Source organism: Lithobates pipiens, unplaced genomic scaffold, assembly GCF_037356315.1.
Source record: "Lithobates pipiens isolate NorthernLeopardFrog02 unplaced genomic scaffold, aLitPip1_a1.2 Scaffold_13, whole genome shotgun sequence".
Taxonomy (NCBI): domain Eukaryota; kingdom Metazoa; phylum Chordata; class Amphibia; order Anura; family Ranidae; genus Lithobates; species Lithobates pipiens.
In genome coordinates, this window is record NW_027507718.1 from 227,761,082 (window position 1) to 227,788,594 (window position 27,513).

The 27,513-nt window shown below is 41.8% G+C and overlaps 1 protein-coding gene across 2 annotated transcripts in view; it reads right to left on the reverse strand.

Moving 5' to 3' along the window:
- The window catches only part of RFX2 (regulatory factor X2), a 65,919-nt gene that overhangs the window by 27,853 nt on the left and 10,553 nt on the right, over positions 1-27,513 (reverse strand). The window contains exons 2-4 of one of the 2 annotated variants that reach the window (XM_077476298.1): positions 7,291-7,403; positions 5,384-5,467; positions 979-1,055 (exon numbers count right to left, since the gene is read on the reverse strand). In XM_077476298.1, the coding sequence (XP_077332424.1) occupies positions 979-1,055; positions 5,384-5,467; positions 7,291-7,395 (266 nt within the window). In that variant the 5' untranslated portion in view covers positions 7,396-7,403. The remainder of the gene's footprint in view (positions 1-978; positions 1,056-5,383; positions 5,468-7,290; positions 7,404-27,513) is intronic. The other variant, XM_077476297.1, reaches the window with a different exon arrangement.

The window sequence follows — 27,513 nt, forward strand, 5'->3', positions numbered from 1 at the left end:
CGTTTTACACAGAGCAACAAGTTCACTAGATGGGAAAGCTTGATATGGTGGAAATGGCACAGGTTGGGTTTACTACCGCTTTTAATCATCATGCACATTAAATTGAAGAGTATTGATTTTGGCAGAAAAGGGTAGGAGAAAATCTGTAAAAAATGAAAATAAAAAAGGTCTATGCAGCCACGGAACTTTAGTAGATCTTAAACTGTGAAGCTTTGAAAAAGGTTCACATTTTATTGTCATACCAGTCACAAGTCTTTCTAGATATCTTCTAGTTAGCAATCCGCACAACCTGCCTTATTGCTAGGACATAACTGTTGGAAGCGCACTCTCAGCTTTACAGGCGCAAACACCAAAATACATAGCTACATAGTAGGTGAGGTTGCAAAAAAACAACCACAAGTCCAGCCAATGATGGAAGTTTTTCAGCCTGGCTATCAGGGGGTCTAAATGGCCTACAGGTATGACAAATGGAATTAATATTTTACAAACCATACACAGTTCGAATACTGAACTGCCGGAGATTCAAATCATGTATGGGCAGGCTGAATGTACAACCACCCTGTTGTATTTTAAGTGCAATTATTGCTAGCAGCTGTTACAGCCACAAGCAATAGTCACTGGCTCAGCAAGCGGGATTCCCCTTGTCAACACTGCCTGTGTTGATGGGGAAAGCAAGCAAGTTTCTTTCCTGCAACCCGCGGTTACAGGAAAGAAATTCACTCAGTCTGTGGCCGGCCTAACATCTGCGAAGACTCATCGACTTCATATGCTTTTTTCTGGAAAACTTAGCTTTTAATGAATCAAACATATTAGCGTAACTGAAAATTGGCATAGACAACCTCCCTTTTTCAATTATCGTGAATTTCTAAAACTGACAAATCATCATGCATAATTTTAACTTGATCTGCTCTATCAGCTTCTATAGGTTATAAGAAAAAAAAAATTAAAAATTTAAAACCACCCACACATTTGACTCACATTGCTCCATTGGCGTACACAGTGTCTCCTTCAACGTACTGCACCTGTGCTGGATAGACATGCTGAACAGTCTGAACCTGTTAAAAGAAGATTAACATTTATGATCAGAGGGAGCCTACTTAAAACTAAGGCATTATAAAAAAAAATGGATCAATACAAATTAGGATGTTTTATAAAGTTGTATTTCCTAACTGGGCAACACTCTGTCCCCAGGACTCATAGGGGTTCATGTATGAAAAATCATACCAAAGAGGAGATTTTACAGTTGCCCATAGCAGGAAGTTTTCAGACACTTTTTTTTAAAGCCAAAAAAAAAAATTATATTATAATATTTATATATAATAACTATTATAGTGTTGCCATTGACACCTTTTGACACAAAAAAACAAAAACATTTTATAGATTTCATTAGGAAATACATAAGATAGACACATGCAATAGAACAAAGTCATGCAATTGGATAAGGTTGTAATGTTAGAAGCAGCCCATTTCTCCCCTGTGAGCTTAAGGTTTGCATGGTAAAACAATTTTAAGGTTAAAGCATTCAAAACAGCAATATTATTGTTAAACAGAAAATTCATATGCATTGCATCATAGCTATAAGGTAATTCCTGTGCAATGAGGTGTCACTCACACCCTGGTGCATTGCATTAAGACAGCCTATTCAAATGAACAGGCAACCAATGCACTAAACTAAAGTGTCAAAAAAAAAAAAAAAAAAAAAAAAGGGGAAGAAAAGCACACCACAATGCACAAAATGTACATGCATTCCCTTAATGCATTTATGTACTATTAAAAATGAATGACACTAATGTGCTGAAGCATATAACCCGCGTTGCATTACTGCAACACAAAATTTAAAAAGTAGCTGCTGACTTAATATTAGGACACCTACCTGTCCAGGGTTCCCACGATGTCGGCACCCCAATCGATTTTTGGATCACCTTTCGGGTGCTGCCACCGCCATTCGCGTTAAGGTAAACTGGCAGTAAAGCCTTTCAGCTTCACAGCTGTCCTCCACTGTGCATGCACGAAGAGTGCTGCGCTTTCTTACTGGCCAGGGGGTGGGGGAAGGAGGTCAAACCTCCGAGGGCCGGCGTTGCAGCACTGTCTACCTGAAGTGGGGACATCTTTGTGGAGAAATTGAAATGCTAAAACAATGATCTGGCAAGGGTCCCATATGAGGTTTAATTTGGATTTTACAGCCAGTTCACACCAGAATTGCACAGAACACTCTCCACATTCCCTTGCTATTCAGTGTGATATGATTTTCAGCCCATTCATTTGAATGGGTTGAAATCGCACTAAAAGTAGTGAGTGCACTGCAACTGGATCATATAGCACTGCAGTATCATGCAATTTTGTGCAGGCAAATTCCCCGGGGTTTGCGGTCTGGGTTTGGGATGTCGTTAAGAATCTGACACTCGCAGCAGATTGCACACCCAGTGCGTTTGGAGCGCGGTGCAGGAAACGCGTGTGGACCATGTTCAGGTGTGAGCGAGCACTTATAGTACTAAAGCCAGCAATTTATTTAAAACTAGAAATGTTTGTTAAGAAGTTGACTGTCAACCCCAAGATGGTTTTCTGCAGGGTTTTTCTTTTGCATTCTGCCTGCTAGCACAAGTGAGGTGTATGCTGCATTTAAAGTGGTTGTAAACCATAGACATAGTGGGGGTTAAAAAACTGTAGAGTGAAAAATTTGGTGCAGGTGTGCACGATAGCCAATCGGCTTCTAACCTCAGTTTGTTAGATTACATTAAAACCACCACCTGAAATCTGATTGGTTCCTATGCAGAACTGCACCAGATTTTGCATTACAGTTTTAAAAAAAATTTACCCCACTATTTACTTGCTTCAATTAAGAGCACCAAGGGGTTGATTTACTAAAGCAGACTCTCAACACAGAGGAACCCTTGAAATAACTTTCCGGTCTGTGGGAACCCCTGCTACAAAATGACTAGATCTATAACTCATGATACATTAGTGTGACTGTCAGTGAGTAGAATGCGCCTTCCATCATGGGGAGAAATTGGGATCGTGGGGAGAAATTACCCCCTTACAGATAGCTAAAAAGATCAATGGGAACTTATCTGACAGGCAGAAATTGCTCATAGCTCAAGGAACCCCTAGCAACCTCTGGAGGAACCCTAGGGTGTCATAGAACCAGTGTTAATTTTGGCAGCAAATTTCGATTCAGTTTTAGTCCCATTTTAGTCTTCTGCAATTGGTTTAGTCGTATTTAGTCGACTAAATCTCCAGGACAGTTTAATTGACAAACTCATTTAGTCATCTAAAATCTAAAAAAGTGTAGTTAAATTGTAATGCATTATTGAAGCATTTCTTTACAATTTCCAAACTCATACAGTGCTGGAGTCAAAAATCGAATGTGTTATTTATGGTATTGAGGTATAAACATGCGCTACAGACCACTGTTAATTTTGATGTCAAATTTCAATTTAGTTTTAGTCGTATTTTAGTCATATTGTAGTAGACTAAAATGGTATTAAATTAGTCGACAAAATTAACACGGCATGGAACCCTGGTTGAGAAACACTGTACTAAAGCTAGAGTGCAAAATTAGTCACAGTCCTGCATATAAACCAATTAGCTTCCAGGTTTATTTCCAAAGCTTAATTTAACAAGCCGAGGTTAGAAGCGGATTGGTTTCGATGCAGAAACGTGGCTACTTTTGCACTCTAGCTTTAGTAAATAAACCCCTAAGTGTTAGAGTTCTGTCTGCCGCTTTGGTCCTCTGCTATCTGCGCAAATAACTTCTGATAATTATTTCCTGACAGCAAGGTAAAAATGGTGAAGGGAGGGAACTCCAGCTGACAGCCTCAGTTCTGTTCCTGTGTGAAGGGGTATGTCCCTTCCCTGCAATCAGCTCTCCAAACTCTCCTCGCTGAGCTCTGCAGAGTTCGTTAGCTCTCTGCCAACTCAGACAATCTTTATGAATTCTGCACTTCGAACAGCTGTATAGAAGAGAAGACTAAGGCCGCGTACACACGCGGGGACTGTTCGCTCAACTTTGTCCGCTGAACAGTGTTTCGGCGGACAGTCCGCTCGTGTGTGGGCTTCAGCGGACAGTTTCAGCGGACAGTCTGACGAACAAAGTTTTTCGGAAATTCCGTAAAACTGTCCGCTGAAACTTGGTTTGAGCGGACAGTCCGCCCGTGTGTAGGCTTGTTCGTCAAACTAAGTTCCGCGCATGCTCAGAAAGGATTTACACGGCGAAGGTTGCATTGCAGTGTATAGGACGTCGTATTTCTAGTCCCGTCGTACGTGCCGTTCACGTCAATTCGCGCAAGTTTCAGCGGACTGTTCGTTCGTCGTGTGTGGCCAAGTCCGTCCATGCTAATTTTGAGCGGACTGTCCGCTCAAACTGTTTGACGAACAAAGTTGGGCGAACAGTCCCCGCGTGTGTACGCGGCCTAAGATAAACAGGTACAAATTATGCAGGAGGACTTGTTTCATTAGTGTATCACCTGAGGCCAGTCACTTCACTGGGTATATGCAACTATTTACACCACTTTAAGGCATACCTCTGGAGATAAGGTCACGATAGAGATTTAGAAGCAAACAGAAGGGTTTAGTTTTGCGTTAAATGATGACCGAATTTCTAAACCCTGTTCATACTTTTGGCTGGATTTAAACTAGACTTTGGGCTTGACAAAAGTTTTAATTTTCAGCAAAGAATGTATTTACACCAGCATAATGTGTACTGAGAGTACATAAGGATGTTGTAAGCACCCCACTAATTACGTACATTTAACCTGCAATCAGGTCTATAAAAGCATTTAGATGCCATTGTCCAAAATCCACACTGGTAGAAATTCAGTCACCACAACAGAACTTTACCATTTTGCCCCTGCACAAAGACTCGTTTAATTACTTTTAGAGGCGGTTATTAAAAGCTGGGACTTTAAAACATCTTTTTGACTATTTTAGACTAGAAGAGGGACATTGTGATTAGGGATGAGCTCAGGCGTGTTCGCACTGGACCATGCACTGAGCCCAGCAGGAAGTCAGCGCAGCGCTGTGCTAATCACAGGCAGTTAGACATTGCCCCGATGTGCGGCTGCAGAGATCGGGAAATGGCTCACTGCCTGTGATTAGCGCAGTGCTGCACCGACTTCCTGGCGGGCTCAGCATGTGGTCCAATGCGAACACGCCTGAGCTCATCCCCAATTGTGATAAATCAGCTTTAATAGCTTGTGGCTTCAATGCTTTTTTTATTTTTTTTATAAAACAAGAAAACAGGGGTAATGAGCACAAAAATACATAAATTGTCAGTGCAAACTGTGGTAAGCGTGCTAGCGGGACTTTGGATACTTTATATAAGACAGGCAGGCAGTATGATTAGTAGCAGCCAGACTCCATGCTTAGACCATCTGAGGCCTGTTACCTGCTGCTGTATCTGGTGAGCTCTTTGCACACCTTGACCATGTGCCCCTTTGGGAGCAGAGCCAGATGACTGAGACAAGCTCCTCTGGAAGGAAAAAGTGATTAACAGAAAAGTAGAGATGGCCAAAGACCATTTTACTTCTACAAAGGCAATAAGACACTTAAATAAGTATTTCTATTTACGCAGATGGCAGCCATACAATACAAATCTACCAATTACGGGTCAACTAAAGCCTAGTACACAGTAATTTTCGAGGAAAAAAAAAAAAAAACACAAACAAGCCCAGAAGAGCTCGGGAGTAAGATCCTGCACTAACAATCCAAAGTTAGTTCAGCGAGCTCCCCCACTGAGCTATTATGTCCTGACGGGTGGATGGCCAACACGCCAGAACACACCAGTCAGCACTCTCAGCCATTGTCTGAGTGCTGGTCGGCGGAACTTTTCTGGTCATGCCCCTTCAATGTTCAGCCGGCTTCTGATCGACCTGCTGCCGTAATCAAAGGCCGAAACGTTGGCAGGTTTCTACTGAACCAGCCGATATCGCCCAATATTTGGCCTGTGTGTACTAGGCTTTAGGAAAAGGTAAAGTATTTAAATACTGGTTAAGCCCACAGGAAGGGGCATTAGTTCTGTTAGACCAGTCTACAGATTAGCGCAAATGTGTCAAACACAAGGCCTGCGGGATGAATTTGGCCCTGGTAACCTCTCCTGCAGAGTGGCACCCCTCTCCTGAGCAGTTGGCAGAAAAGAGTAAGCCAAAACCACTTTTACAGCCCCTCATCTCTGCCTCCCCCAGTTTAAGCATTCAGCTGACTCCAGCCCTCCTCTGCACTTTCTGCTTCCTAGCTCTGTCCCCAGTTTCCTCCTGGCAGCAGCACAAAGTAAGGGGTGCTCTGATGGAAGGGATGGTGGGAGGAGCTCTTGACATCTAGCCTTACAGATACAACAGGCCCTTTGAGGGCAACCATAATGCTGATGCGACCCATGATGAAACAGAGTTTGACACCCCTGCATTAGAGGGTGGTCCAATGTTCAGAAATTAACAAACTGCCTCCACGTCTGACTTGGCTGAGCGTACATGTTTATGCTACAGAGGTGGGATGGGAAGCCACTGCCAGAAGCCTCATAGGCCTCACAGAAGTTAGAACGGGAAGCTCAGTACATAATGCCAAAGACCGATAAGCACCACAGGATACAAGGCCAAAAACTGTATACTAAGCTTAATGGATACATTCAAACATATGGTTAGGAGTTTTGTTTCCTCTTTTTTGCATAGATGGAACCTTTGCCTGCAATAGACCCCTGGATGGTTTCCCACCAGTAGGTCATAGAGATGGGCTGTATTTTATTATTTTATGTTCAAGCCCCAATGCCAGAAGAGGGTGCTTCTAAAATGATAAAAAATAAAACAGATTATATATATTTATATTATTATTATTATTAATATTATTATTATTAATAATAACAATATAATAATAATAAAAATAAAACTGGTTGTGGTCATGAAATATAGGAGCTGCATGAATGGATAACCCTCCAAGCTACTACGCAGGAATTTTTTTCACTGAAATTCCTTTTAACTACAGCATAAAGCTCGGGGGAAAAGTTACAGTACTATAATGTAGATGTACACCAGCACACCAAGGATCTTCAATTACGTCCAAACAGCTACGACAGTCATGTGGGTACACATAAATATTGCTAATTATTTTGAAATGGATTTAGCAAGAAGTCTCAAATAATAAATTTTTTAATCAGGTTAGGAAAGCCAGTTCCTTTTACAGTTCTTTTGACAGTTCTTTTGACCCAAATCTAGGGTTGCATCTAATCTATAATGTTGTCCTGGCTAATGTCCTATCACTGTAGACCTTCGATGATCAACCTCAAATCAATAGGGAATGTATTACCTGCTGGGAAGCTGGTACCGGCTGAACTACAGGTGCCTGGGCTGATGCAGACGTCCGTAGAGCGACTGAGGTCGCAGAATCTGAGCCACTGTCTGAACTTTGCATGCTGATGCCTGTGTAAGAAACCAGAAAACATAGCTATTAAAATCACTTTTTTTATCAAAATAGGATCCTTTTGTGCTAAAAGACAACTAAAAAAATAAAAATAAATAATCACTTTTATTCTTAGTCACTATTCCCGACATGAATGTCTAGCTACAGTATGCGTCACTGCAGTCTGTCCATTTTCATGATATCTGCTTAGAAATGGGAGGGAACTCCCTTGATTTATTACATAGTACAGGTTTGTGATCCCCAAGAATTGTTCTTGAGGCTAAAGTGGAGAATAAAAAAAAATTAAAAAAAGGACTGAACAAGAACACAGTCTTTCAATTTCAGGCTACTTTATCATTTAAACTGCTGTGGGATGATTTCAACTCTTCAGTTATACACAATCATTCCCAATGATTTTTTTGCACTACGAGAAAATCTATATATTTCAAGTCTGTGCCGTGGCTGCAGACAGCTATATAAATAAGCCTGTATAAATAGAGAGAGAGAGAGAGAGCGCAGAGTTTACAGCTAAGTGCCGGAGAGTGCAAGTCAGACTATGTTTAATCAGCAGAAAAACAGATGCAGATGCTCCATGTGTAAAGCACGGCCTGCCTTGCTTGGCTCTGTTTGCTCTCCCCTGGATTGTTGCTCTGCAAACAACGGTTGCTAGAAGCAACTGCAGTCCACTCCCATCTCCATGAGCTGGTTGCTGAGCAACGCAGAGATTACATCCCAAACTAAACAATACGCCACTCCACTCCCCCCACCTCTCTTACTGCGTGCCGCTCTGCTCTCTACCATTAACCAGGCAATGTGTCATCTATTATACCAGACTGAGGGAAATAGGGGGTGGAGGACAGATAATGTTTATTCCGGCTCTCCGCTACAATGAACTACTAGCGACTGTTTCTCATTTCTCAATTAGCAAGCATAATGGATCCCAGAATCTGCAACGTACTAGGAGACCTGAACAGATCTGAAAATGAACAGAATGACATTGCTAATAAAAAAAAAAGTTAATGCTTCTATGGAAAACAATATCTGTTGTGTATTCAAGGTTCTAATAGTTATTACTGGCTAAAGATTTGTGCAAAATTTTCCCCTTTTACAAACTCGCAAAAACAACAGGATTGTACAGATGCTGACAAAGTGGTCACTACCCTTTAATGAGAAGTATGTATGGGCTTTTTAAAATAAAGATGTATACTCACATAGATGGATGCATTATCCTTCCCCCATCGGCTCCAAGACGGAGAACCGAGCGAACAGCGGTCTTTGATCGCTCGGTTCTCAGCCTTCGTGCCAGCGGGGGATAGATGCAGCATCGGATTCTCAGCCCTCAGTGAACAGAGAGCCTGTGACTGTCAGTAACCGCCTCAAGTGGCGCGCTGTGGAGGTGGTGGGAGCAGCTCGCCAAGAGGCTTAAGCCAGCTGCTGGTCCAGGCATCGGGGTGGATCCCGGCCATGTGGTTGGGATCTTTCAAAGCATGACTGGCCCTGTGATCTAAGCTGTGGTTGAAGGAAAGAAAATCTAATCATCTATGGTCTGCCTAAACCCTGAAACACACAAGCCGAAGGTCGAGCGGTAAAGAAAAATAAATAAATAATAATAAAAAAAAAAAAAAAAAAAAAAAAAAAAAGGGAAAACCAGCAGCCGACCAACTCGCGCTCAGTGCTCTAATGGCGGGGAGCACTGACCGGAGTGTTCTGGCGAGGGACCCCCGTCAGAACACAACAGCTCAGCAGGGGAGATCGTAGTATAGTTAGTACAGTGGGTTGGACCTGTTCGTCGAATGAAAAAAAAAAAAGACCCTCAGTATGTACCGGGCTTTACAGCTCACTGAAATAATGCCTCTATCCTGCTGAAAAGCGATGAAATTAAAAGCAATTGTGATAGGTATACCTGCATGCCTTTGGTAGGTCATAGACTAAAGCCTAATGCACACTAGTAGTTTTTTGTTTAGTTCAAACCTGCAGGGCTAAACGTAAAAAATAACCTGACAGCTCAGGAGGAGCCGCTGTACTAACTAAAGGGTTACAAACAAGATAGGGTCTGTAGGTTTGTTCTTAAGTTGAATGTTTGCAAGTCGGAATGCGTACATTTTTTTAAGTGTAGCTCCGGACAAAAAACGTTAAGCTTTTTGGATAACATAGGGAAGGCTTATCACCCCTGTAACATTTGTTTTGCGGTCTGTGCCCCTGTTCAGAAGATTTCACCTCACTTTCTGTCCCAATAATTTGACTTTGAAAATTTTGGGTTGTTGTGGAAAGAAGCCTTGGTGGTAAAGCATCAGTGGAGGTACCTTTTTCCCCATAACTCTTACAGGAGGGAATTTCCATTCCTAGGGGTAGATTTCCTCTCACTTCCCGTTGTCTCCGTTCATTTGCAAGTAGGAGTCATTTGCAAGTCAGATGTTTGTAACTAGGAGACTGCCTGTATCCGACGTTCGTACAGCGATCTCCCCATGCAGTGCTATTGTGTTCTGCCTGGAGGGCCGTCCCACTATCACAACACTCTGGTAAGCACGCTCAGCCATTGGCTGAAGGCACTGATTGGTAGACCTTTTTCTTTCATGCCCCTTCAACAGAAGGCTGCCGAATGTTGGCCGGTTTCTATTGAACCAGCCGATGCCGCCCGACATTCGACCCATGTGTACTAGGCTTAAAGCCAGGAAAGTGTGAAAAGAGGTCAATTATTGCTTATTGTACACAGATATTCTAACGATGCCTGGACACATTTGTTGGTACCCCTAGAAAAGCTTAATAATTGGATCATAACTATTTTTTGTATTAAGTACCATAGGTCTTCAATCAGCCTATTTAAATGGAGAAAAGTAGTTACTCTGCTGTTTGGTATAATGGTGTACACCACACTGAACATAGACCAGAGAAAGCAAGGGAGACAGACAGTGGTCTGAGGCAATAAGAAAAAAAAAAAAAAAAAAAAAATATGTATGTATGTATGTATGTATGTATATATATATATAAAAAATAAAAAAATTGTAGACCGGCACAGAGAAACATTTCCAAGAAGCTTGGAATTGGTCAATACAGTTGCAAATATAATTAAGAATTCTAAAGGTCCATGGGTATGGAGCACATAATAGAAGAAAACCCATTCACAGATTTAACAGAAGGATAGTGCAAATGGTAGACAAAGTAAGGAAAACGCGATATAAAAGGTGAACTCCAAGGTCAAAGTAAAATCGGTGTCTGATCGCTACACCCATCACTTTTTGAGCAACAGTAGGCTCAAAGGAAATAGACCCAGGAGGACCTCACTGTTGAAAAAGCATAAACAAGCCAGGCTAGAATTTGCTAAAATGCATATTGACAAGACACAGAAAATTAAGCTTCATTGGTGCTCAACTGCTGTCAAGTTAAGAACTGGCTTTATTATAGATCTGTGAAGTCACAGAGTTCATTCAAGTTTTATCCTGTGTTGAACCATGATGATTTCCCCCAAAACACAAGGGTTGTTTTTATACAGCAACTTTTTACCAACAAGTAAAATGACCTTGGACCCTCTTTTCCAATTTTGGTCTGGCACTCCTTCCTGTAATTCTATGGTTTAAGCTACCATTGGGTGGCCATCAAGGTAAGCCTTGGGGTACGGGAGCTGCCTCGCCAGATCTATTGCGCTTGCGTGAAGTTTTCCTTCATCTGACTATAGGTGCAAGTCTAAGAGTCCCTAGCACCTTGAATTAGGTTATTCTAAATGTGTATAAAGAAGACATTACCAACCCTGTTAGCTGTCTTATCACCAGCTCATATTTCTGGGGTAACTTTTCAGTCTGTAGCATTTTTACATTTTTAATAAATAAACCAGACCGGTCAATTTTGGCATTACCGTTTGTAGTGTATATTCTTGTCTACACTCAAGGTAGTAATAAACTGAAAGACTAGTGTATCCCAAGCCATAGGGGATTTATCCACCAATTGTAATGATAATTTGGCGTCCTCACTAGGGGTTGCCGTTAAAGCTCATAATCAGCCGCTGTGCAGCATAAAGGAATTTTAAGAATGTGTTCTCACAGGAGTGTAGAAAGGAAAATAAGGGAACAAAAACCCTTCCAGAGCATGGCAAGTTGAAACATGTTAAAGAAAGGTAAAGATTACCCTTAACTCATTCAACACTAAAAGACAATTGCAAATTAATGCAAACTTAGACATTTGGCAAACGTTTACTAAAGACTCCATAGCAACGTAAAGCATTAGTATATCTATTGCCTTTTCCTCCATTAACATTTCTCTTCACCATCTCTTTTTCCATACTCTCAACCCACCACCTTCCTTCGCAATAACCCCCATCTCATCCACCCTCTTGTAGGAGAATGTGGAGGTAACGTTTGACAGTTAACTAAAACAAGGTTACAATAAACACAAGCAATGTGATCAGAAGGTGTGTATGTGATAAAGCAGGAGATAAAATAAGACAAATTTTATGTTCGCTAATGTGGTAGTAGAGTTGAGGTGAAAAGGGAAAAGTAGATTTGGGTTATACAGGATACAACTTTTCTTATTAGTACACTCAGTAGTATTAGAGAAGGAGAAAAACCACCTTTCCAATACACTGTTCAAAAAGGCAGGAGGCTAGACATGAGGTTTTTAACCACTTTAGCTCCAGAAGGATTTACCCCCTTCCTGACCAGGACATTTTTTGCTATATGGCACTGCGCAACGCTCTACCCAAATAAAATGTATGCTTTTTTTCCCCCACAAATAGAGCTTTATTTTGGTGGCATTTGATCACCTCTGTGTTTTTTATTTTATGCGCTATAAAACACAAAAAAAAATTATTTATTTTTTTATTAAACAAATTTCTTCATGAATTTAGGGCAATATGTATTCTGCTACATGTTTTTGGTAGAAAAAAAAAAATCCTAATAAGCGCATATTGACTAGTTTGCACAAAAGTTATAGTGTCTACAAACTATGGGATGTTTTTATATAAATGTATTTTTTTTACTAGTAATGGCAGCGATCAGCGACTTCTAGCAGGACTGCAACATTGCGGCAGACAAATTGAGACACTTTTTTGGGCACAAGAGACCAGTGAAAAAATATGCACCGTCATTGTACTAATGACACTGGCAGGGAAGGGGTTGTTAACAGCAGGGGCAATCAAGGGATTCAGTGCAAAAATGTTTATGAGATTATGCTGCGTTTGTGGTGCGTTTTTTTTTTTTTTTAAAAAGGGCATGTGACTCAAAGACCATACCAAAAACGCATCGTGGGTGTGTTTTTTTTTTTTTTGCCACATTCTTCATGGCTTTCTAAGAGAAGATGAGTTTTTGGTCATCCAAAAAATAGGCAAGAATTTTTCTTGAGCTTTTCAGGCAGTTTTTTTTTTTTTTTTTTTTTTTAACACAAAAGCATGTGAAAAACTCCTCAGTGTGAAAGCAGACAATTAGTTTTTTTTTCATTCAAACCCAAAAGGGATAAATATATATAAAAAAAATATATATAACAAAAAGGGAAGGAGGATCTGTAGAGCTAAGGAGGAGATTATGTACCAACTAGCTAGTACAGAGCTCTACCCCCTGAGCTATTGTGTTTTGAAAGGGGGACACCCTGCCCCCTCAGCCCTTGGCTGACAGCGCTGACCGGATGCCAATTGGCAGCCTTTTTTTCGGTCATGCCCTTTGACAGAAGGCGGGCGGTCGGCTGGCTTCTATCGGACCTGCTGCATGTCATCAGGTTTCTAATGAACCGGCCGATATTGCCCGATACTCAGCCTGTGTGTACGGCCCTTATGGCTTCAGAAATACTACCAAAAATATGGTGACAGGATAAGAAATTCTGGAGAATATATTAATGTTAAGCCTCGTACACACACAATCTTTTTTGTATGCTAGTCTCATATCGAAAACAAAGTTACTAGCGTTATAAAAATTCTTGTACGACAGAATACAAGTTCCCACGATGATGTGAAGTATTCTTTCATTTCTGAGCATGTGTGGTCTTGTTCATGAGATTTTTTTTTTTTTTTTACAGAAATACTGTACTGATTAAAACAAAAAGCATTCATTCTGTTATCTCACAAGAAAACATTTCATGCTTCTCCTTTTGGATACTTTCGGGTGAACTGTCAAGGCTGTCAAAAGCTGTCTACCAACAATCGGATTGGTCAGACAATTCCCCCAAGCGGTATTTTTCATTCAATTTTAATATTGTGTGTACTATGCATTAGGAGGGTAGCAAAAATAAAAAAATTAAAGATTGTAACACCACCATATATTTTTACCTGTTCCCAACTGCATGCTTACTGCAGTCCTCCTTAAACTAGCACTGCTTATGACGATATGCTTCCTACAGAGTTAAATTGGCTCGGTCATCAAGGAGAAAATCAGAAAAACATAATATAGTAAAGAACATACTTTCAATAAGTCTCCAAATACCAGTGGTTACATTGCCCGTTTTTAGAAGCCCATGTTATTCTCTGTGGGAAACGCTGTGCATCATGCAGAACAGTGCCAAAAGCCAACCACATGCTTTAGTGTGATTTGCTGCCGCAGACAAAAAACATGATTGGCAGCTATGACACCCATTGGGAACGGTTCATTCCACTGCTAGCTCAGTCTATTAAAAAATTTTACACACTTTTGCCAAGCCATAGTGAGAGATAACTTGGCAAACACTCATACAACCCATGTGTGTATGCTCAGATGTCAACAGCATATACATGTATATTTTGATGCACACCAATGATATTGCATGCCCATCAGCCCCCCCCCCCCCCAAAAAAAAAATGCTAAAACCACATCTATGGGCGGCAATGCAGAATACAGTCAGTACTAAATAATGCAAAAAGATGGATTGTGTTACAATAAATATTTGATGTATAGATAGGTGTCATAATGCAGTGGCCTGGGAAAATACCTTGTAGTTACATCCCTATTATTAGATCCTGAAAAGAATAAAAGAGGACAATTTAATGTGACTACACAGCATATGGTTGTACAGTTTGTCTGCAACTTCACATCCATTGACCTGAGGTGCATCACAACAGTTTAGAAAGCTTGGATAGCTTAGCTTATATCTGCAACTTGTTATTGATCAACTACAATCAGAGAACACAAAGATAAACCTGAAAGTAGTCAAGACTACTTCTGTTCAGTAGTAATATGCAGCAATATGAAAAACTAATTTTCTTACCAAAAGGATTTGTAATTCAGCCAGCCAGTCTTGTGATCCATCCTGGCCAGACAGCTGATCATACAATGAATACGCAAAATCACCGCTATCAAAGGGGATTCACCAAGTAGTAAAGTTGAACCAAGAGTAGAGCAATGATCTTCTTAGGTGTGCAGTGTCAGATAGGAGTAAAATAAAATAGCGTATGAGCAATATTCCAAATACTTTGGCAGCTAATATATACCCATGCTAGGTTCTAAGGCAATAGTTATCGACCTTCCAGACATCACGGAGCACGAAACTCACAATTCTGAACCCCAAGGACCACTAACATGAACATGCCTTATACATACAATGCTCCAGTTCTCTGCCCCCAGATCACACTGCTGCCTTATACACACACACACACACAAACGATCTGGCTCTCTGCCCCCTCCCTCTAGATCAAACTGCTGCCTTATACCCAACAATGCTCTGGCTCTTTGCCCCCTCCCTCTGGATCACACTGATGCCTTATATACACACACAATGCATCGGCTCTCTGCCCCCTGGATCAAACTGCTGCCTTACACACACACAGGCCTGGCTCTCTGCCCTCCTCCCTGCACACTCTGCATCACACTGCTGCCTTACACGGACACATTGGATCTCACCTCCTTATCCATCCATGTGCACAAGCTCTGTGCTTCCTCCCACAGTCTGATCAGCACTGCCATTGGAAGAACCCTCCTTTACTGCTCGTTGCACTACTCCTGGTGCCCCTCTGAGTTCACAGGAGCCGGAACTACAGAGGAGGCGTTGGGTATCAACGCACGCAGACAGTATTAACTCTCAGCACATATTGAGAACACCACTAGAAACAAGCATCAAGGAGTCCAACCAAAAAAACTTTCTAAGTTGACCTGTCAAGTCAGAAATAGTGAACTTACCATTGCAGACCTCCTAAAACGTTAGTTGAGTATTACCCTGACCAACTCTCAACTCTTTCTGGTTCACTGACCCAAAACAATTAAAGCGGAGGTCCACCCTAAAGTGGACCTTCCGCTCATTGGAATCCTCCCCCCCCTCCGGCGCCACAATTGGCACCTTTCAGGGGGGAGGGGGGTGCAGGTACCTTCCGGCGTAGATTCTGCAGAAGGTACGCCCCTTTCCGAAAGTTGCCCGCTGCCTGCTGGGAAACACATGGATCCCAAAGACTGCGGGGACCATCCTTACTGCGTAGTGCGACTCGCGCATGCGCAGTAGGGAACCGGGAAATGAAGCCGAAAGGCTCCACTTCCTCATTTCCATACCCAAGATGGAGGCGGCAGCACCCGAGAGACGATCGAGAGATCGGCTTCGGGTGCCGTCATCGCGGGCGCACTGGGCGGGTAAGTGTCACTATTTTAAAAGTCAGCAGCTGCAGTATTTGTAGCTGCTGGCTTTAAAAAAAAAAAAAAAAAAAAAAAAAAAAAATAAAAAAAAAAGGCGGACTCCCGCTTTAAGTCAGAAAAAAAATAAGTCTTGTTCTGCTTATTTTGTCCAGGTCAATGATCCAAAGTATTGAAGTGAGGGGGTCAACATGACTAGCAATTTTAGAAGAAAAATCCATCAATAGCAACCTTCATGATTTACTTAGGTCAGGTTTCTTTTAAAATGAATCTCTCAGTCAAAACTGAAAATTGGAGCTTTAGATACATGCAGGGAAAACACGCCATCTTCTCAGTGGTTCAGATCCTAAAAGCCTCTTTGCAATGTGATGTGCAACTATATTCTTTTTGTATGGACCAAAAAAAATGGACATGTGTGTTAACGTGTGACAACACATAGTAACGTAATGTGCAAAAATGAACAAGTCTGAATGGGCCCTATGGGCTTCACCTAAGCATACGTGCAATGTACCAATCCACCATAGTCACTTCTGTTTAAGGAAAAGGGTCATAATGCTTGCAAAATTAAATAGTTGTTCAGAAATGTATGTTCAAATACCTTGTATGCATTTGAGTCACATCCTCTATCATTTTCATGCATACAAATGTGTCTTTACCTGCTCCTCAACACAGATACCTTATTTGTAAAAGAAACAGGGGGGAGGGAGGCGCCTCTCTAAGTGTAGTATTAAAACAGTATCATTTATTGCACAAGATTAAAAACACAAAATACAAGTGGGAGTCAGGCTCGTCACAAGTATGTAGTCCTGTCAGTTCTACTGCGTCCCACAGGCTCCTCACACAATCCGGGTAGCTGGGAAAGGTTCTGGTGTGATGTTGTGGTGAATAGCTGTACATTCAGGAAAACCAAGAAGTAGTCAGCTCCATGCTGTCCAGCTTGAACCCGGAAGAAGAAATGAGGTCACCAGTGGGGGGCGGGAGGAAGGGGTCAGGACTGTGGCCAGTAGAAGGAGTTGTGAGCTCAGAGCGTGTAGCCTTACATTCCAGAGACAATCCTGACCCCTTCCTCCCGCCCCCGCTGGTGACCTAATTTCCTCTTCCGGTTCAAGCTGGACAGCATGGAGCTGATTACTTCTTGGTTTTCCTGAATGTATTATTATCTATTCAGCACAACATCACAACAGAACCTTTCCCAGCTACCCGACTCATTCGAAGAGCCTGTGGGACGCAGTAGAACTGCCAGGACTACATACTTATGACAAGCACCACTTGTATCCTGTAAGTGTTTTTAATCTTGTGCAATAAATGATACGGTTTTAATACTACACTTAGAGAGGGCCCCCCCCCCCACCTTTTTTTTTATATGTTAAAATCACTGCCTTATCGTGGTTCAACTTTGTTTTTACCTAATGACCGACTAATCAAATGTACATTAATACAAACTAATAAGGGCATTGCCTCCTGGGGCACCAGATACCCAATTTACCTTCACTTGGATACCTTATTTGTGGGTGTTACTTAGAGTAGAACTGACATACACTGGATCTCTGCTTCTACAAGACCAAGAAGTATGAGCTTAAAGTGATATTTGCACTTTGGATCCTAGCAGGTTGTGTCAGCTAACTGTTTAATGCAGGAAATGTATTCTCAAAACACAACCACTGTAGGCTTCTCTCTATAACATGATGAATCAGTACCAATTTTTTTCCTAGGTGATTTTAACATATTAAAAAGGAGATAGTGTTATAATGAACACGAGTCAGAAAGCACTGCATCATCACTGAACATGAGAGAAGCTCTGAGGGTACATAACTCTGAAGTGGAGAGGACTTTTTGCATGACATCAAGTTCACCAGTTGGTTTTATTTGTTGATTGCAAAGGCTCTTTAAAAGAGGAAGTAAAGCCTCCGGGGGAAAAAAAAATAAATAAAAAAAAACTACACTCTGCAAGGCAAAGGCATAATGAGATAGTATGCATAGCATACTAGCTCATTATGAATAACTTACCTGAGATCGAAGGCCCCAAAGCGACCCTCGTTCAACTCCTCCATCTATCCCGGAGTGACTTCCGGATATCGCGGCTCTGGCGCCGTGACTGGCCGAAGCCACGACGATGTCACTCCTGCGCGCTGGTGCCGCCACCAACGGCATTACTGCCATTAGAAGCGGCGTGCTCAGTGCGCCCGATGTCTACGGCGCATGCACCATAGACATTGCTGCGGCTATTTCTGCAAATACCTCCTAAACCTTTTAGGTTTTGGAGATATTTCTTGCACCTACAAGTAAGCCTAAATCTATGCTTACCTGTAGGGCAAAGTGGTTGTAAAGGGTCTACAACCACTTTAAAGGCCCACCGAAAGCTTTTTTTTTGCATTTGTGTCCCCTTCCATAAGTCCACTGCAATGACCTAATGCTCTTAAAGCCGTACCCCATGAAGGTACTTTTTTTTCTTTGGCAGTCCATATGACCCCATCATTGGTCAAAAAAAATTATATATATATATATATATACACACACACACACACACACACACACACACACACACACACACACACAGCAAGGGTGGATGAATCTCCCGCAGCTCCATTATGTTCCGACAGATGGTTCCCTAATGCACGTGCGAAACGAGCTGCTCTTTCTAATTGGCCTGGCGGCAGAGGAAGGAGGAGCCAAAATTCCAAGGGAGCACACCGTGGCACCATCTCCCGGAAGTAGGGACAGGGACCTGCCACGAACAGGTACACGTTGCCCCCTCCCCCTTTAAAGGAGCACATAAGTGGAAGAAGTTACATTTTTGGGTGGAACTTCGCTATAAAAAAAAAAAAAAAATCTGTAATTTTTTTCTAGAAAACTACTTAGAACCCCCAAGCACAATTGTGCTATAAAACAAAAAAAGACCAACAATTGAAAAAAAAATTTAGATAGATAGATAGATAGTGTATGTATATATATATATATATATATATATATATATATATATATATATATATATATATATATATATATATATATATATATATATATATATATATAAATTTTCTGCTATAAAAACACACCCAATAAAAAAATTATATAAAAAAAAAAAAAAATCGAATTTCTTCATCAATTTTAGGCAAAAACAAAAAGGAGGTCATAATGACTATAGAATACTGAAATAAAATGTATTTCACATTATCCCAATGTCTTCAAAGAGGAGGAGAACACACAGCAGTTTTATCAACATAGGTTGCACCCATTGTAGAATTTGAACATATTGGGCCCTTTAACTACATTTTACACTATTTACTCCACACATTAAGGCAAACCACCATCAAGAATACAAAACTGCTGGGATGCCGCTGCAAACAGACAGCAGGGAGTCAGATTTAAAAACGCGCTTGCCTCTTTGTCAGGCAAAAAAATTCCACGGTCGGATTTAGAAGTTAAATATGTTGAAGGGGGGAGTGAAGTGATGCCGAATACAAGCGTGTTCCTCTAACCAGTAGGTGTCTCTGCTCAGTGATATACACGGGAAGTCCCCTTGTGTTTAGAATGGGAACCATGGAGACCAGAGTTAAATATGAAAACACAGTGATGCCGGCGTATTTTAAATAGCGCCTGGAGGCATTAGGATACAGGTGGCGCGGAGGAGGTTTATAGCTTGTATCTTCGGGAAAAACAAATATCTGCCCGCATAGACCTTAACCCTTTCAGGGTCTGAATAGGTCACATTTTTATTTATTTTATTTCAAAAAGAGAAAAAAAAAAAAATAAAATAAAAAGTTCCAGTGTTTAGAATCTAGATATTTATGAAAAAAATAGACATTTTAAACGCCACTCACCAGATAGAAATGATAAAAGACAAACATATGATTTAGCATTTTTTTTTTAATGCAAAAAAAAAAAAAAAAAAAAAAAAACCTGTGACGCTACACATCTGTCAGATTCAAACTGGACAAGGGTGGGTATTCCGCCTGTCATTGAAGCATGGAATCAGCGATCAGTTCAACAAAACCTCACACGTGACTCATGCGAATGTTTGCCAACATAGGCAGAGCAATCTTTAGCTCAAGAAAAATAATCCTGTGATTAAAATAAAAAGTATGCAATAGTACATGTTTTTTTCTTTGAAATCACCCTAAGCTCCCATTCGCACTATGGGGTTGATTTAACCATAGAGTGGAATGCAAAATCTGGTGGGTTACTAAACCCACAACAGTAAAATCGATCTAAATATTCAGTAAAGCATGCTTGTTATACTCACTGTGGATCCTAAGGGTCCTCTGTATTATGTAAAAAGGCTGTTTGATCCCATGGTCTCTGATCCTCTCCTCCTTCCACTGTCCCCCAACCATCTCCTGATAAGGCAGCCTTTGGAGTCACCCTGCACATGCTCAGTTTGGTGTGCATTGCCAGAGTTTTTTCCCTTTTTGGGAGAGTGCATATGATCAGCACAGGGCCAATCAGCACTGTCCAGACAGAGGGTCAGGGGTCCTGCAGCCTCATAGGACAGTCAGTGTAGAGTGAAAACTCCTCCTACAAAAACTTTAACCAGGACACTGATAGAAGACACAAGACTGTTATATGCTGCTGATGATGTAATGCAACATCAGTTATTGTGCATGTGTGTTTTTCCAGGGTTGTCAAGCAAATTTGGCTGCCCTATTCAAAAGAAGCTTGAATATTTTGCAGCTTTTGTGTTTTTTTTGGGATAGTACTGGGGCAATGCATGCAGCATGTGAGCAGCACCTGCAGTGCGGGTGCGGATCTCTGAGATTGTAGCAGTGTGAACCTGGGCTTAATAACATGTTATTACATTTTTACTCCAGAAGTAAATAATGAGTTTGGCAAATCTAGAGACATGCATTACAATTTAACTAAACCCATTCGATTTTGGTCGACTCCAATTCACTGTTGATTTAAATACCACTAAAACAAAAAAAAAAAAATTAATTTTAGTCAAAAGGCTACGACTAAAACTAAATCGAATGAAAATGCACAGGCGGTCTGTTATTTTATCCGATTTCCCCATAGAGGAGAGCCAGACTGCGTCCACCGATCCCCGCTGAGCAGAGAGGTGACAGGTCTGTCTCCGCTCAGTGTGCAGAGCAGAGATGGATCTGTCATCCGCCTGCTCAACAGAGTGATCCCCCAAAGAGCATGCGGATTTCGTTCCATGGAAGTGCCCATGTGAAAGGAGCCTTACTGATGTTACTTATGTTCACAGTGGTTTCTGACAAACTTTGCCAAGCAGTAGTGATGGGATAGACCTGGTCTACCAACTGAAGTGACACAACGCTCTTATTACAGAGCTGCAAATTGATATACACTGTGCACTTTGCAGAAGGCATTCACATGCTTGAGCGGCCCTACTTGTATTTATGGTCAAGCCAAATTTAGAGTTGCCATACTTCTAGACGGCCTTAATGTAAAATATTAAATATAGACACAGGAGTACTGAAAAAAAAATTCATGGATAAACAGTATGAGAAAAAGGTGTCGGAATGGCTGATAATCAGCCTAATGTGACAAGAGGAATTTGAATCGCTGCACAATGCAGGAAAATACATGCCACAGCGCATGGTAAAGAAGAAAATTGCGTGAAAGTACAATTCTGACATTTTTTTCTCCCCATACTTCTTTTAATGCAGAGAATGCAATTCAGGTATTAAAAAAAAAAAACAAACACACACACACACACACACACACACACACACACCCTTTAGAATTCAGAATCTCTTTAACTGCAAATAATTTCTATGCAATTAAGGCACGTTCACACCAGAACACAGTGCAGGAAACCCACATCCCATGTGCATTTCCAGCATTGCGTTCAAAACACACTACACTTGATTGGCCCAATGATCCGCTCCGTGATGATCCTCTTGCTCAGCGGGGATCGCTCCGTTCATCCCCGCTGAGCTGGCGGATGACATGGCGGTCCCTGCACAATGTGCAGGGACCGCCCTGTCAGATCTCCGCTCTCCTATGGGGGAGTCGGATGAACGTGGACCTTCTGTCCGTGTTCATCCGATCCGCTCTGCAGACGGATATAAAAATAGGTTTTTCCTCCGTCTGCAGAATCGGACCATTGCAGACGGACGATATCAAGTGTCTGTGGATGTTCATCCGCAGACACTCACTATCCCATAGGAATGCATTTATGTCCGTATTTCATCCGCAAACGGATGGATGAAATATGGACATACGGTCCACATGTGTGAAAGGGGCCTAACACCCTAAACACAGATTGCAAACAGAGCATTTGCCTGCACCTGATCATGTGGTACAATAGTACCACGTGATCTGGTTTCTGTGCGTTTTTAAAAAGTAGGAAATGCACTACTTTTGGTGTTGTCTACCACAATTTCAGCCCATTTAAATGAGCCCACTAGGCTGGTAGGGGGTGAGAAAATGGTTGCAGGAAAGAAATTTACTCTGTGCATGGCCAGCCTTTCAACCACTTCCATACCAGGCCTATTCTGGCAAGAAAATTATTCAGAACTCCCAAACATATATGCTTTTATAGGACAGACCATAGGGAATAAAATGGTGGTCATTGCAACTTTTTATGCCACACGATATTTGCGCAGCAATTTTTCAAACGCTTTAAAAATAAAAAAAACACACACACAGCCATACTTTAAAGTTGCGCACACTTGTGGAATGGCGCCAAACTTCGGTACTTAAATCTCCATAGGCGACGCTTTAACATTTTTTACAGGTTACCAGCTTAGAGTTACAGAGGAGGTCTTGGGATAGAATTATTGCTCTCACTCAAACGTTCGCAGCGATACCTCACATGTGTGGTTTGAACGCCGTTTACATATGAGGGTGCAACGTATGAATGCGTATGTCTGGTGTTATTTTTAAATCACTTTTATTCCAATTACTAGAAATACAGGCCCTCTTTAGGGAGAGATGTGGGTTCTATAAACCCCACGTTTCTCCTATAGGCAGGAAAGGCTGAGATTTTTTTTTTTTTTTTTTGATCTCTGCTTTTCCAGCCAGCAGTGTTTACATCTGCAGGGCCGGACATTACATCATAAAGTCACGCCCCCGGGCCTCCATAGGCCATAGAGACTGGCAGGGACCATCTGGTCCTCGGTATTCTCTATGGTAAACTTCAACCGCCGGCAGATTTCTTCTTCAGCACACTGATCGCAGGGGGCGAGCCGGTAGAAACACCAGATGTCAGAGGGGTACGTCCCCTCCCAACACCTGTAAAAACAATCCAGCGGCTGAACAGGCATCATTCAGATATCTCCACTCAAAGTCCAGGACGTCATATGACGGTCTGGGGTGGGAAGTGGTTAAATAAAGTCTGTGAAATGTTACACACCCAACTTTGAATGCTTTATTGAACAGTGTAAAAAAGAAATACACAACTGTTAATTTTTTTAATTTTTTTCCCCCTTCTGATTAGTTAGGAACACTACCAAGTGGATAAAAATAAGGCTTCCTGCACACAGGACATTAAAAAACCACCAGCGCTGCTGTCAGGAAAAAAGCAGCGCACAAAACGTGCTTTTAGTCGCAGTGTTTGAATGATGTTCATGAGCGTCATTGCCCGTTACATAAAAACACTCCTCTTGCTATTTTATCATGTAAAAACGCCTATAAAAGCGGCTAAACGCTGTAACAAGCTTTTAGCCCTGGTTCACATTGATGCCACTTTAAAATTGCGCTACTTCACTTGAAGTAGCGCGATTTCAAAGTAGCAAGGTCAGCGCAATGTCAGGTGCTACTTGATAGACATCTGTGTGGCTTCATGCACAGATGTCTATTGAAGTCGCAACTGAAAAATAAATAAAAATCGACAAAAGTAGTACCTAAACGACTTTTGCAATTCGGTGTGGTGCCCCAAAAGTCGCTGTCGCACTGATTGGAACAGTGCCTTTGCCTCCAATAGGCTGTGACTTGTCATGCAATTTGAACTCTCAAATCGCATGACAAATTGCTTCAATGTGAACTTAGGCGTAGCCGTGTTTATCGTTTTTACACCAAAACCGCCTCTGCTCCAGTACTCACAATCAGCCTTTTTTTTTTTTTTTTTTTACCGTCTCTAAACGCTTATGCCTCCAAACTCCTCTAAAATTGTATGTGTAAATGGACACGTGGGCTAACATGCGCTAAATGACCCTAAAAGCAGCTTCAAAAATGTCCTGTGTGTACGAGGGCTTAAGCAGTTCCGGAAGTCAGATTGTACTCTATACAGACGCCACTGCCACTAGGTCATGGCTCCTAACAAGGCACTGAGCCTGACAGTGGGAAATAATTGCAGACAGCTGTAGTTATTGCACTGTCATGCAGCCCTGACAGCTCCAGAGGGACCGTTATATTCAAGCTCATCCTGTTTTCGGCCTCTGTGCCATCAGTATCCAGAGCAAGGTTTTGCATGGAGCCACAACCATCAACAGAAATGCTAAACGATTAAAAAGATGTGTGTGGTCTTCCCTACCCTTTCCTTCAGCTAGGAAACGTTTCATCAATCTGTCCCTTTTCCCGAGGAGAAACCATCAACTGTTCATAAGCATTTTTACCTACCTCTGCACAAGTACTACATCTCATCTAGGGTAGGAGGTGTCAACCACCATTCTACCTGCAGGCCAACAGAAGTTCAGAGATCTGCTAGCTGTGCTCCTTGCTGAGAATAACTCTAAAAAGGGATAATTGAGGTTGTAAGGGAGTCGCACTACAAACGCACATTAGTTAGCTGTAGTGCCAAAGACTTTAAACATCAGATTTAGAGGGCTAGAGGTCAACTAAAGTCAGAGGCGCTGCCCTTTACACTAATAACCTAGCACTGTAGTTAGAGGATAACAACTAGAGGGCTCTGGGATTTGATATTTATAATGCATATTAGCAAATCAGGAGACCGTATGATAAGCCAAGCAGTTGACAAGATAGTAAGTGTCAGACTTCAAAGGATCTTATCTGTCAACTCTCAATCTGTACAGCCGTGTATTAGAATAGCTGAAATGTAATGCAGGCAACACCAAGGTACCGGCATATACCCTTGTCTTGCATTATTAGTCCACCATGACACTCCAAAAAGGTTCCCCTCTACATCGTCAAGAGCTGGCTTATGCCGCATACTCACGACCGGACTTTCCAGCAGACTAGGTCCAACGGTCTTCCCGAACAAACGGACTAAGTCTGTTCGAAAGTCCGTTCGTTTCGACCGTGATGGCGCAAGACGGGACTAAACAAGGAAGTTCAATAGCCAGTAGCCAATAGCTGCCCTTGCGTCGTATGTGGTCCGTTGGACTAGCACACAGACTAACGGTTTTCCTGATTTTTAGTCTATTGGATAGATTTAAAACATGTTCTATTTCTAGGTCCGTCCCATTTTTTTTTTTTATAAAAAAAAAAAAAAACGGTCGGACTAGCCCACACACAATCGGATTGTCCGGATGGACTGATCCCGTCAGACCTAGTCTGCCGGAAAGTCTGGTCGTGTGTACGTGACATTACCCTTTCCTGCAACTCCCTGGTCAAGTGGTAGGAAACCTCAATGTCCAATAGCTAGCTACTTTCTTGGCAGATTTGCATATCGGGATCTCAGGGTATTACATACATGAACTGAGAATTTACACTAGATGCTATTTTACCAAAGGAAGGGGTTACACCAGGGGCATCGAATCTGCGGTCCAAGACGCAAATGAATGTTGATTTTTTTATTTTTTTTGGCAAAAAACATTTACACTTCGAGAACATCTGCATTTGAAGAGAGATCTGACAGCGACTCTTACTAGTGTTTTAGACATTTTATTTTCCCAAAGAAAAATATCCTAACTCTTCACAATCACACCTTAGTCATGTCATCAGTTTTGAGAACTTTTGAGTTTTGAGAACTCATTACCTTGTGATCCGTCCGACTTTCTGCTCATCAGCTATCCTAAAGCCCCATACACACTATCAGATTTTCTGCTTATTTTTATTTTCAGATTTACCAAAACCATATAATATGAGGTCAAACCTTAGGAGTTTCAATTTGTATGCAATCAGGCAGGCCCTTGCACTGCAAGGTGAATCTAAAGGAAATCAGACAAAAGTTGTATAGTGTGTATGGGGTCATCATGTATTTTATGGGTGACCCAAGGCAATACCTGTTCTTCAAATGTGGGCCAGGAAAGTCAAAGTTAGGACACCTTGGGTTATATGAACAGTGATTTTAACATTACTGGTTCTCCTTAACGACCACTTACATACATCTTCCGTCGGCAGGGCAGCCCTTTAGCGCAAAATCACGTACCTGTACACAATTCCCTTGATCGGGTCACGTGCCACCAGGGCCCCGCTCCCACTGTGATTGGACACAGTGGGAGCATATCAGCAGGTCAAGCAGCAATCGTTCATAGAGAGTCAGAAGAGCAGTTAGCACCGATCACTGAATTTGTCACTGGTTCCCAAAAAGCGTCACTTAGATCTGCCTGCCTGCTTTGTCACAGTCCTGTTAAAAATCGTTGATCGCTGCCATTACTAGTAAGAAATAAAATCCCTAAATCTATCCCATAGTTTGGTTTGTGCAAAAGTTATTTTGTCTATAATCAATATACAGGGTTTTTTTTTTGTTTTGTTTTTTTATCAAAACTATGTAGAAAAAAATACATATTGGCTTAAATTGGGGAGGGGAGGAGAGGAGAGGGGAGGGGTGGTGAGGAGAGGGGAGGGGTGGTGAGGGGTGGTGAGGGGTGGTGAGGGGTGGTGAGGGGTGGTGAGGGGTGGTGAGGGGTGGTGAGGGGTGGTGAGGGGTGGTGAGGGGTGGTGAGGGGTGGTGAGGGGTGGTGAGGGGTGGTGAGGGGAGGTGAGGGGAGGGGGAGATTGTATATTGGGTATGTTTTATAGCAGAAAATAAAATATATTTTTTTATTCAAAATAGTTGGTTCATAGTGCAAAAAATAAAAACCGCAGAGGTGAAATACCACCAAAAGAAAGCTCTATTTGTGGGAAACTTCGTTGGGTACGACGTCGCACGACCGCGCAATCATCATTTAAAATTAACGCAGTGCTGCATTTCAAAAATTGGCCTGGTCGGGAGGGGGGGGGTTAAAACATTACGGAGCTGAAGTGGTTAAAGCAGGGGTCTCAAACTGGCAGCCCTCCAGCTGTTGTGAAACTACAAGTCCCATGAGGCATTGCAAGGCCGACAGTTTTGCAACAGCTGGAGCGCCACCAGTTTGAGACCCCTGGATTAAAGTGTTACTAAACCTAGGACATTGCATCCACTATATCTGGTCTCCAACAATACAAAGAACACGGAAATTTAAATTATTTTAGTAAACATAAAACTGCTAAATACCTTTTCTCATCAGCAGTATTTAGCAGTCTTATGACTTCTATGAGTGTCTGGGTATAGCTTATAGGATGATTTTTTATTCTACTTTGACTGTCCTGAGGATGCAGGACCCCTGACCCTCTGTCTGGACAGTGCTGTTTGGTCCTATGCCGATCACATGCACCCTCCCAAAAGGAAAAAAAAAAAAAAAAAACAAACAAACAAAAACAAACAAACAAAGCCTCTCTAGCAATTCACACCAAACTGAGCATGTGCAGAGTGCCACCAAGGCCCCATACTATAGGCAGATGGACTGGAGACAGTAAACGAAGGGGAGGATCAGAAAAGACAGTCAAGCAGGTT